The sequence below is a fragment of the Chrysochloris asiatica genome, unplaced genomic scaffold, assembly GCF_000296735.1.
Source record: "Chrysochloris asiatica unplaced genomic scaffold, ChrAsi1.0 scaffold00150, whole genome shotgun sequence".
NCBI lineage: Eukaryota > Metazoa > Chordata > Mammalia > Afrosoricida > Chrysochloridae > Chrysochloris > Chrysochloris asiatica.
Genome location: NW_006408668.1, coordinates 1,543,784 through 1,556,392, shown reverse-complemented (window position 1 = coordinate 1,556,392; position 12,609 = coordinate 1,543,784). Strand labels below are relative to the sequence as shown.

General features: G+C 40.8%; 1 protein-coding gene across 1 annotated transcript in view; it reads left to right on the top strand.

The window, feature by feature from the left end:
• Positions 1-12,609, top strand: part of SLC9A2 (solute carrier family 9, subfamily A (NHE2, cation proton antiporter 2), member 2) — a 154,678-nt gene that overhangs the window by 56,056 nt on the left and 86,013 nt on the right. Inside the window, exon 2 of the mRNA XM_006870731.1 lies at positions 4,738-5,201. Coding sequence (XP_006870793.1) covers positions 4,738-5,201 — 464 coding nt within the window. The remainder of the gene's footprint in view (positions 1-4,737; positions 5,202-12,609) is intronic.

Sequence of the window (12,609 nt, the reverse complement as noted above, 5' to 3'; positions counted from 1 at the left end):
AAAGTTATGTGAAATTCAAATTTTAGTGCCCACAAATAGAGCTCCATTGTTACGCAGCTAGGTTTATTCTTTTAGGCATTACCTATGGCTGCTTTAGTGCAAAAATAGCAGTCAGAGTTACTTATGACCCACAAACTGCAAAAACTTAATTGTTATTGCTCTAAAGTCACTTCCGACTTACAGCGACCCTATACACAGCAGAATGAAACACTGCCCAGTCCTGTGCCATCCACACAATTGTTGGAAAGGTTGGGACCTTGCTGCTGCCCCTGAGACAATCCATATCACTGGGGGTATGGGGGTGTCTTCCTCGTTCTCTGAGCCTTTATAGGAAAATGTTCGCCAATCCCTGGACTAAATAATAGATTGTATCTGCAAAACCCTGTCAAAGTCAGCAGAAAGTTCATTTAATTTTTCTCAGTGACTTTACTATTAGATGGTGCCCTGGTGTGGCGCTGTGAGTTAATGCACTGGACTGCAAAGTTGGTTTGAACCACAAGGTTGATGGTTCAAAACTACCAGTGGTTCTGCGGGAGAAAGATGAGGCTTTCTGTTCCCATTAAGATTTACCGCTTTGGAAACTATACAGGGCTACTATGGACCAGAACTGACTCGACAGCATTTAACAACAACAACAACATACTATTAGATGACTCCTGGTTTGGCACTGTAGGATCAGTAGTGCACTGCGAACCCCAAGGTCAGCATTTCAAACCTACCAGCTACTCCTAGGAAATCCTATACAACAATGACAGTTAGCAGCAGCAACAAGAAACTATTAGATGAAACAATGACTTAAGCAAAGCAAATTCAATCTATTCCAATCCACTTCCTTCTCAAGATATAAGAAAAATTAAAAAGCCATAAGTAGATGTTGTTGTAAGTGCCATTGAGTCAGTTCCAACCCATAGCGACCCTGTATAGGGTTTCCGAAGAGCAGCTGGTGAGTTTGAACTGCCGACCTTTCAGTTCAAACAACTTTGCAGTCTGGCACATTAACCTACAGCGCCACACACGTTTGTAAATGTGTGTGTTCTGTGAACATTGTAATTCAACAAGTCTTTTCTCTGTGTCCTGTACCTGAGGTGGTGGTGGTGGTGTGCTGTGGAGTCGGTTCCGACTCGTAGCGACCCTGTATAGTTTCCAAGGCTGTAAATCTTTGCGGCAGCAGAAAGCCTCATCTTTCTTCTACGGAACCGCTGTTAGTTTCAAAACTGCTGACCTTGAGGATTAGCAGTCCAACTCATAGATAGGAAAAAAGCGAGCCTCCCCCTTTTTATAGATTGCCTTTTACTGGTTTTACAATCCTCTTCTGAAATCCTGTACATGACTCCTATAAGTTAGAACCTTCTCAACAGCACTTGACAACCATGACATATTACTTTTGTAGAACAGTTTCCCTCCTTTTTATGTGGTAGACAGGAAGGAAAAAAATTTGCGGGCCTTTTGTGTTGTTGCAGGCAGGGTAGTCAAGTGCTGTGTAGTCCTCGATTGCAGTTACCATTATAATGCTGTATGTGGACGGTACATTTGTCCCTACTTTACAGATGAGGAGACTGGGACTGGACCAGGTAAGTACCTTATCTGTTGTGTCTTAGTTTCTTTTTGTTGTTGTTGTTAAATACTGTCAAGTCAGTTCTGATTCATAGTGACCCCATAAAGGGTTTTCAAGGAGCAGCTGGTCAACCAGAACCACTGACCTTGTGGTTCAAACCAAGCTTGTAGTCCGGCGCATTACCCCACAGCACCACATCAGGACTCCAATGCTGCAGCAGGTTCCACCGAGACTTCACTGGATTCAGAGTCCAGAGTGCTGACCATTACACCATGGAACCATTTCTTAGTGCTGCTTTAACAGAAAAACAACAAATGGGTGGCTTTAAATGAACAATGCTGTATCTTCTCACATTTCAGGAGGCTAGAAGACCAAATTCAGGGTACCAATTCCAGGAGAAGCTTCTCTCTTATGTGTCCTGGGAAGAAATTCTTACCTCTTTCTGCTTCTTTTTCTTGATTTCCTGGTGATCTCTAACATTAACTTTTCTCTACTTGTGTTTCCTTCCTTCTGTGGCTAATCTATTCTTTTTATATCTCAAAAGTGATTGGCTTCAAACATATCCTACAGTGATATGCCCTCATTAGCATAACAAGGAGAACCCTATTCCCAAATGAGATTGCAGTCACAAGTATAAGGATTAGGATTTATAAAACATTATTTTAGGGTATGCAATTCAATCTGTAATACACAGTCACAGGCAGAAAGTGGGGGAGCTAGGATTTGAAGTCACAAAGCAGTTGTTAGATAGGAGCTCTGGTAGCATAGGAGTCGGGCTGCTAATCTCAAGGTCAGCACTTCAAATATGAAGCTGTTGGGTTGAGCCTTCATTCCAGAAAGGAGGCACTTGGACCCTAGGAAATTGGCTAGAGCTATTATCAGTCCTGGTGTGGCATTGTGGGTTAATGTGCCAGACTGCAAAGCAGTTTGAACTGCAAGATTGGCGGTTCAAGTTCGCCAGCTGCTCCTTAGAAACTCTATACAGGGTCACTGTGAGTCGACTCAATGTCACTTAACAACAACAACAACAGTAGCAACAATTATCAGTGCATCCTTATCACACTAGGAAAGTCGCCATAGGAGTCACTGTGAAGAGGAGTTATGAAGATGTGGTTTTCAGTGCACTTTTTTACTCACTAGGGTTTTCAGTGATTGATTTTTTTAATTAGATCACTGTTGTCTTTTGCTTAAAGTGCTTCTGGGTAGGGTTGGATCATCCACCTTTTGGTTACTAGTTGAGTATGTTAACCGTTTGTACCACCTAGAAATTCCTTTTATTTTCTGGAAGACCTTTTATGCTTTCTCTATGTGTTGAGTACCTAGCTCGCCTTTTCGCTCTGCCCGGATGTGGCCTCTTCCATGAAATTTTCCTCAGCAAAACTCTTCTTTCCTCTTATTCCCACAGCATTTGGTTGGGATGTTATCACACTTTGTCTTGTATTTGAGTAAGTCAAGGCATAACCATGTCAGTTCCTTCACTCTCCCTGAAAACCTTTTTGAGATCGGACAAGATGGCAGGCTTATCTTCGTATCCTTCATATGGTAGTTACCTGATGCACTGATCTGATCTGGTTGGCTGTGAAGGAGCAACCATCTCAAACACTAAACTTAGTTTAGTGTTCCAAATGAAAGGATCTGAAATTAAAAATAAAATTAAGTAAAGTATAAACTATGCTGAATTTCAGAGGTGACAGCAATAATCTGAACACTGGCTTGTGACCCAACCCCTTTGGTGAGACTTTGTATCTCTTTGAGCTCATTTTCTACTTAAATAAAAGTGGTGGTGGTGGCTGTGTGCCATGGAGTCGGTTCCGACTCATAGCGACCCTGTACAAGGTTTCTGAGGCTGTAAATCTTTACGGGAGCAGAACACCTCCTCTTTCTCATGCAGAACAGCTGGTAGTTTCGAACTGCTGACCTTGCAGTTCGCAGCCCGATTTGTAACCACTACGCTTACTCTTCAGGGTTTTGATGAGGATCCTTGCTTACTCTTTAGGGTTTTGATGAGGATCAACAAAATATAACATCTGAAAATGCTTTGAAAATCCTCAAATTGTTTCAACTATAATTAAAAAATGTATTGCCGTCAATTCAGTTCAGACTCACAGTGACCCTGTAAGGCAGGGTGGAGCTACCTCTGCTGTAAACCTTAAAGAAGCAAATTGCCACCAACTTTCCTCCACAGTGTGACTGGCGCTTTCAAACCGCTGACCTTTCAGTTAGCAGCTGAGCATTTTAACCACTGCACCTCCTTCAGTATCAAGTTGTTGTTGTTGTTAAGTGCCTTCGAGTCAGTTCTGACTCATAGCGATTCTGTATAGGGTTTCTGAGGAATGGCTGGTGAGTTTGAATTGCCAACTCTGAAGCTCATTCTGACCTTATGGTCTAGCGCCACACCAGGACTCCAAATACGAGGTAGCATTGTTTAGTTCTCCTACAGACCCTGATATGGTGCTGTAGGATAAGCACTGGACAGTTAACCATAAGGTTGGCAGTTCAAACCCACCATCTGCTCTTGGAAGCAGGAATAGTATGAGTCAAAACTGACTCATCAGCACACAACAACAGACCTGGTATTTAAGAAAATGTAATTGGAGTTTGTTGTTGTTTAGTGAGTGCTGTTAAGTCAGTTCTGACTCATAGCGACCCTGTATAGGGTTTCTGAGGAATGGCTGGTGGATTTGAACTGCTCACCTTTAAGTTCAAACTGACCTTTTGGTCCATTGCTTATCCTATTGGAGTTCACACAATTTAAAAAACCCATGTGGATATAATTGTGTACCAATAGAACTCTATTTCAAATTTTCATTTAAATTTTGCTTGAATGTGCTTTGTGAGTGATCTTAAGGGTATCATTTGATGTTTACATCATAATCTGCAAAACTAGTCATTAGCCAATGTTGCTAAACTGGGATATATTTAAATAAAATCTATTTGTTAGGTCCTAGTGTGACATGTCCTATGCTGGACTGCAATGTAGGTTTGGAACCACAGGTTCACAGGTTCAAATTCACCAGCTCCAATTACATTTTCTTAAATATTAGGTTTGTTGTTGGTGTGCTGTTGAACCAACTGGATGGCACTTAACGACTCCAATATTTGTTATGTCAGTGAGAATGAATAACCCTCTCTGTATTTCCTGCATAACCCACATTTTTGTGTGTATTTTTTTTTCCTAACAGGCTTCCATCTCTACCACAAGTTGCCCACAATAGTGCCTGAAAGCTGCCTTCTTATAATGGTTGGACTTCTACTAGGTGGGATTATTTTTGGAGTAGATGAAAAGTCTCCACCTGCAATGAAGACCGATGTGTTTTTCTTATATCTCCTTCCGCCCATTGTACTGGATGCAGGCTATTTCATGCCAACTCGTCCTTTCTTTGAGAATATTGGCACCATTTTCTGGTATGCTGTGGTAGGGACTCTCTGGAATTCCATTGGCATTGGAGTGTCTTTGTTTGGTATCTGCCAAATTGAAGCATTTGGCCTGAGTGACATCACTTTGCTCCAGAATTTGCTCTTTGGAAGTTTAATCTCAGCTGTAGACCCTGTGGCTGTGCTTGCTGTCTTTGAGAACATTCACGTCAATGAGCAACTGTACATCCTGGTGTTTGGCGAGTCACTGCTGAATGATGCAGTAACAGTGGTGAGTACCACATTCACGCGGCATCTCTCCCACACATGTGAGACTCACCCACCAGCTTTGTGAGACTGACAGCCAAGAAAAATGTGTAGATGTGCTGATGGAGCCCTTACAAGCAGGACTGACTTCATGAGTGTGCACCTGTGCAATTACATACCACTTGGCATCAGAGTACCTCCCACTTGGTACAATGATCTGCTGTTGCTGCCTTGCGGTTCTTAATATTTCTTAAACAAATGGCCCCTCATTTTCATTTCATACTGGGCCCTGAAAATGATATAGCAAACCCTGCTTACAAGGGTCTGAATTGCACAAATGGTTAATGCACTCCGCTGTTAACTGAGAGGTTGACAGTTGGAAACTACCCAGAGATGCCTTGGGAAGAAGACCTGGTGCTCTACTTGTGAATAATCAGCGATTGAAAACCCTGTGAGTCTGACACATGGGGTCACCCTGAGTCAGGATCAGCTTGATGGCGACTGATTAACTGGTTATGTCAGGGAGCTGCAAGTGATTGTGGTGAAGATTTTTATCTTTGAAGATTTTTATCAGATTGGCACTTGTAAAGGTGATCCTTTGATCCTAATTGAAAGGATTTCAAGTCTCAGGATTCATTGTGGGACAGAATGCTATAGATTGACAAAGTGTATGAAGCAGGTAGAATAATACTAATCTTTTTTTCTGAGGACTGTTTGGTTTAGTTATCATGCTAATAATGATTTTAGGCAGATTTGTCATCACAGACTCACTTCCGGTTACTACTCAGCATGTTTCATTAGTTGGTACTTATTCAGAGAACGCAGATTATTTGTAATTTTCTCTTAATTGGCACGTAATTAGACTCAGAAGCTATTAGGATCTGAATGTTGGCAGAATTTACTTCCACCCTGCCTTCTGAACCCAGATGAGGTGTGGCCTGCAGAGGCAAGGAAGCCTCTCCCTTCATGCAGGTCTGTGTCTGCTCTATGTGTGTGTTAGATACCATAGAGTCCAGTCCAACTCATAGCAACCCTGTGCACAGCAGAATGAAACACTGCCCCATCCTGAGCCATCCTCACAATAGTTGTCTTGCAGCCACCTTTTCAGTAGTTATATTGGGGTTTTCTTCTTTCTCACTGTCCCTCTACTACACTAAACATGATGTCCTCTCCTGACAACATGTCCAAAGTACGTGAATTGATGTTTCACCATCCTCACTTCTGAGGAACATTCTGGCTGTACTTCTTCCAAGACACATTTGCTTGTTCTTCTGGCATTCCATGGTATATTCAAGATTCTTCACCAACATCAGAATTCAAATGCATTGATTCTTCTGTGATCTCCCTTATTCTTGGTCTGGCTTTCACACGCATAGGAAGCAATTGAAAATACCATGGCATGCCTTAGTCCTTCAAGGGGCATATGCTGTAGTTCTTCTAATTTAACGACCCTCAAGTCAGCCTTGATTGGTAAACAAGTTGGTTAGAATCAGTCTTGCTTGCTTAGCTGATGTTTCCTGTGATTTGGTAGTTGTTGTTAAGTGGTGTCGAGTCGGTTCTGACTCATAGCGACCTTGTATAGGGTTTCTGGAGTGATTGGTGGGTTTGAAACACCACCCGTGCTGATCCTACATCACCTCACATTAATCGGGATAGCAATGATAACCTTTAACGTTTTTGAATACTTAGCATAGGGTGTCAATCTTTGTGACAGTCAATACAGTAATAAATTAAATAGGTATTCTTCCCATTTTGCAGATAAGAAAATTGAGGCAGAGATGATTAAGTGTAGATAAGTAACTAGGGGTCCTGGTGTGGAGCTCTAAGATGAGCACTGGACCGCTAATGCTAAGACTGAAGCCGACCTGGTGCTCCTTGAAAACCCAATACCGACTCAACGGCATTTATCAACAACAACAACAAATAAGTAACTAAGGAGCTCTGGTGGCACAGTGGTTAAGCAGTTGGCTACTAAATGAAAAGCCAGTGGTTTGAATCCACCAGCCACTTTGTGGGAGAAAAATATGGCAGTCTGAGTTCATAAAGATTTACAATTAGAAAACCCTGTTACGGAGTCCTGGTGTGGCACTGTAGGATACGCCCTGGATTGTAAAACGAATGGTCACTGGTTTAAAGCCACCAGCTGAGCCACAGGAATACTATACAGTGTCTCTATGTGTCAGAATCGACTCAATGGCACTTACCAACAAAATAGGGTTAGCTGTGAGTTGGAATCAACTTGATGATATACAACAGGTAAGTAACTTAATGTATAATGCCCTCTCCATCCGTTCATATCATCAAAATGCTATTACTGACTCATAGCACTGCTAAAAACCAACATTTTTCTGTGAGCCTATGTTCTACTGCAAAGTTAGACCACAGACTGAAACAGATATCATCTTTAAAGGTATCCATTAACTCCATGCAGACATTCTTATGTAGGAAATAACTTATTGATAAAGAAATTCCCTTTTTTCTGTTTTTAAAGAATACAAGACTTAAAGATAGCTGAATTACCTAACTCAAGTAATAAAACACACTTCATTTATTCCATCATTCATTAACAGTGTATTATTCATTAACTTACAAATACTAAAATTTAACTGAGGAAAGTGCCGTAATAATGAAGACATTTTGTACCTCAGAGGCATCAAATTTTCCATTGTGACTTATGTTTGGTAAATTTTACCCTTGGTAGAGGAGATTGCAGCCATCTTAATTTGGAATTATTAGAATATGTCTGTTTAGCATAAAGGAAAGTTTACAAAGACATAACACCTTACTACATTACCTTCTCTGAGTTTGATGGTACTTCATACCACCACCACCACATTATCTGCAATCAAGTCAGGGCAGTTTCAGAATTATATGCCATGCCTTTACACTGCCTTCCTTCTTATTATACAATCTTTAATTCCAACATATCAGTGGTCCATTCTGTGAGTTTGTCAAGAATCGAATCTCAGGAAAGGATCCTACTAAAACACTGTTCAGAGTGTGCAAAGACTCTGGGTATTCCAGAAGGATGTTCTGTTTCCTGTCAAGAGACTTGACATCATTAAATGTAGTTTTATGGACAGAGACTGAAGGCTATGCCAAGGAGGGCAGTGGGCCAAAGTCAAGTTCTGCCATTCCAATATGGGAAGGAGGGCAAGGACAGGAAAAGGACACAGCTTGTCTTTTTTTTTGTGAACATCTTGTCACGTGGCCCGAAACCGTAACTCACAATACTGTGATGGTTTCATATAAAAGAAGTTACGTTTCCTAGTAGGTTATAGATCCTGAATTGAAAGCCCATCTGACCAGCTTTTTGGGGATAATTAGAGCAGTATTATGAAAAATTAGGTCTTCCTAGTCAAGCACTCTCAAGGGATAGAGGTGAGATGTTTCATTAAGGATTATTTGATCTATTAGTCTGGGGGAGACTTAGGAAACTCATGGAGTAGACTAAGGTATGAAAAATATGGACCTTGATGGATGCCTACAGTTAAAATGATGAACCATTAGAATTGAAGATGGAAAGGTACAGATTAAAAAGAAAATTGATGTTAAAAATATAATCTGGAGGATAGGTGAAATCGTTGTTGCTGTTGTTAGTGGTCATTGAGTTTACCTGTAATTCATGATGACCTGTGTACAATAGAACAAGATGCTGCATGGTCCGACGCCACTCACGTGATCGGTTGGGATTGACAGCTGTAATCCATAGGGCTTTCATTGACTGACTTTAAGAAGTGGATCACTGGGGCTGCCTTCCTAGCCTGTCTTAGATTAGAAGCTCCTCTGAACCTTGTTCAGCAGCAGTGACAGATTAGAACCTCTACTGACAGTTTGGTGGGGACAGCACAGGAGGAACATTGACTGGGCACCTCCTTTCACATGGAAGGGGAGGATTTTGTCATTGAACCACTACTTTCTCTATAACCCAAGCAAACTCACTGCACTGAGTCAATTCTGACTCACGGCAACCCTGTGTAGGTCAGTTTGAACCTCGAAGTTGGTGGTTCAAACTCACCGGCTGCTCCTTGGAAATGCTATACATGGTCACTATGGGTTAGAACCACCTCAACGGCCCTTACCATCCACAACTTATCCTACAGCAGCACTCCAGGACACCATATAAAGCTTTAAGTAAAAGTATTGTAATTAACCAAACAAAATCAATAATTTAAATAATCAACAATTTGATAGTTCTAATAACTATTTGAAATGAAAAGATCCATTTAAATATTCATGATGTTTAATATGTGACTCCTAGTTCCATATTTACCAGGCCAACTCATTCCAGTTTTCTGTTTGTGATTGTTTAAGGAACTAGGAACGGGGAAACTTTTAAACAGTCTTTTTGTACCTTTTAAATAGTCCTTTATAAGACGTACCTTATAAAAAATATAGATAAAGTTAACTTCTGATGATACATATCTTACAAAAACTTTTTATAATACATGTCTCCTAATAACTTTTCCAAGTTTCCCTTACTAGGTGAAGATTATTCAGGGATTCAGCTGTCTCAGAAACCATGCTATTTCCTCAGAGTAGACGTCAAATGATTAATAATCACATTGTGATTTCCATGGTTCTCTCTGTTGTGTTGCATGCTGCCAAGTCAGCGATGACTCATAGTGATCCTGTGTAGAGTTTCCAAGAGTGACTGGTGGGTTTGAACTGCCAGACTTGTTTATCCTATAGCACCACACCAGGACTCAGGATTATCTCTAGGATGTGCTAATGTGAAACTGGAACACTCTTAATAAATTTTCCATGGATGCTTACAAGAGTTTCCTTAATCTACCATACCTAGAATTGGTCAAGGAGAGCTGACTCTGTGGAAAGTAGTCAGTGATTCCCATCAGTGGGCGGGCACTGCCCTCTGTGCAGTGGAACTGAACTTCAGGAAACAGGAGGCTTAGCAGGGAGCACACGGTACTTACATTTGCTTTTGCAAATAACAGAACAAATCGAAAATCCCTTTTGTAAATAAATAATACTATTCTTTATCTTCATATAAGAAAAAAATAATAGTAATAATAACCTGGGAACTGTTTTCTCTGAAATAGGGCAATTCTGATTGGCAGCCTTGTTTGTATAATTTGCATCCTTGCTCTCTATGGTTTTATGAAATCCTTAAATTATGGTGTGTGTTTGCTCAAAATTCAAAATAAATATTCTTAATTTTAACACATATTGGCTTATTCTAGAAAGGCTAATAATGAGTATGCCTTTGATTATTTGAAAGATTTGAAAGTACTTAGGTTTCAAATCAGCCCATTTCTGAATTTAGCTGTTAGACATCACTGGTATATGACTGTCTTAAAAATGGATCATGCTGAAGACAACTCTCCACAGACCCACTAAAAAGTATCTGTAACCTAGGGCATTCTTTGAAATAAAATGAAAACATGCACACACATACACACACACATAAGCATCGGTAGACACATGTGCTTAATCAATTACAAGGCAAAAGTACTTTTCTACATAGATTTCTTTATGATAAAGTTAAAAGATTTAATTAGAATGAACTGAATATTTCTTTATGATAAAGTTAAAAGATTTAATTGGAGTGAACTGAATATGAGCTTTCTACTTACTCCTGTAAAGATTTACAGCCTCAGAAATCCTATACAGGTTTTTCACTATGAGTTGGAACCTTCTGAGAGGCACATAACAACAGCAACAACAACTTTGGGATTGTGGCTAGTGTACTTAGAAGGTATTTATCTTGTGCTGAACATTAGGTAGCAGGTTTAGTGTAAAACATATGGAAGGTTATGGAAATATTACCTGTTTGTCAAAGTAACATTTTACCTCAGGATTTTCTGCTAATATTGTAGTGAAGTCTGAGGCAGCCAAATGCTTGAAATGTAGTTTCTGATAGTGTGCTGAAAATAAAGTTTGCAGGACTCAGTTTTACTCTTTGTAAACCTGAAATCAAATAAAACTCATTGCCACTGAATCAGTTCTGACTCATAGCAAGCCTTGATAGGGTTTCTGAGACTAAATCTTTATGGGGGCCAGATATCCTCATCTTTATCCCTTGGATTGGATGGTAGTTTTGAACCACTGACCTTTGGTTAGCAGCACAGTGCTTATTCTGCAGCACCACCAGGGCTCCTTAAATTCCAAACACTGGAATTCTAACTGCAAGGTTGGCGGTTCAAACCTACCAGCCACTCCGTTGGAGATAGATGAGCCTGTCTGCTCCCATAAAAAATTATAGTTTCAGAAACTCTGTACAAGATCCTTATGACTCAGAACTGACTTGAAGGCTGTGGGTTTGGTTTTGGTTGGTAGGAACCTAATAGGATTTTTTAGAGGAACAGCAGCTTCAGCCTTGGAAAACGGATGACGTTTCTATAGTTCTAGGAAAGAAAATGGAGCTGGATTCTGCCAAGAGAAACCATAGGATAAAAACCAGGGGCAGTACGGACGAATGTCCTGAGTTTTGTGGACCATGGATAAAAACAATCTCTACCACGAGAGTGAAGTCCTGGTGTGGCGCTGTATGATAAGCACTGGACTGCTAACCACAAGGTGATGGTTCAAACACTCCTTGGAAACCCTATGTTGTTGTTGTTAAGAGCTGTGGAGTCGGTTCTGACTCATAACCCTTTATAGGGTTTCCAAAGCTTTAAATCTTCGTGGAAGCAGAAAACCTCATCTTTCTCCCATGGAGCGGCTAGCAGGCTTGTGGTTAGCAGTCCAGTGCTTATCATATGGAACCACCACTTTCCCCAGAATCACTATGTGTAGGAACCTACTTGTTGGCACTTAACTAACTAACCTGACTGAAGACTTTCAGGAAGCAGTTGTATGAGGTGAGACTAGTAAACCTTTCCCGAGTCAGGCTTCAAACTTGAGAGTGAAAAATGAAATGGTAGCATTGAAAGGAAATGACTTTTCATGGTGGCTGTAGTTGAAGGTCAGACAAAGGAGAGATGAGACTAGCTGATGCAGGTTAGAAGCATGGAAGATAGAATCTGTGAAGTTTGTGGGTAGTAGCTCTGGTAGAGTAGTAGTTGCGAGTCAGGTTGTTAACCTCCAGGTCAGCAGTTCAGACTGTTAACCTCCGGGTCAGCTGTTCTGCAGGAGAAAGATAAGACTTTCTGCTCCCGGAAAGATTTACAGCCTCAGAAGCCTAGTAGTTACGAGTCGGGCTGTTAACCTTAAGGTCAGCAGTTCAAAACTACCAGCTGTTCTGTGGGAGAAAGATGAGATTTTCTGCTCCTGTAAAGATTTATAGCCTCGGAAACAGTATGCACGGTTGCTATGAGTCAGAACCGACTTCACAGCAAATAACCACCACCACCACCACCACCACCACCATCATAACCGTAGCACCTAGAATAATCTAGTAAGGAGGGTGTCAATGAAGAAATGGAGGTCTGGTAAGCCATCTTTATCCTCAGAGCCACTGGTGATGGTCACTT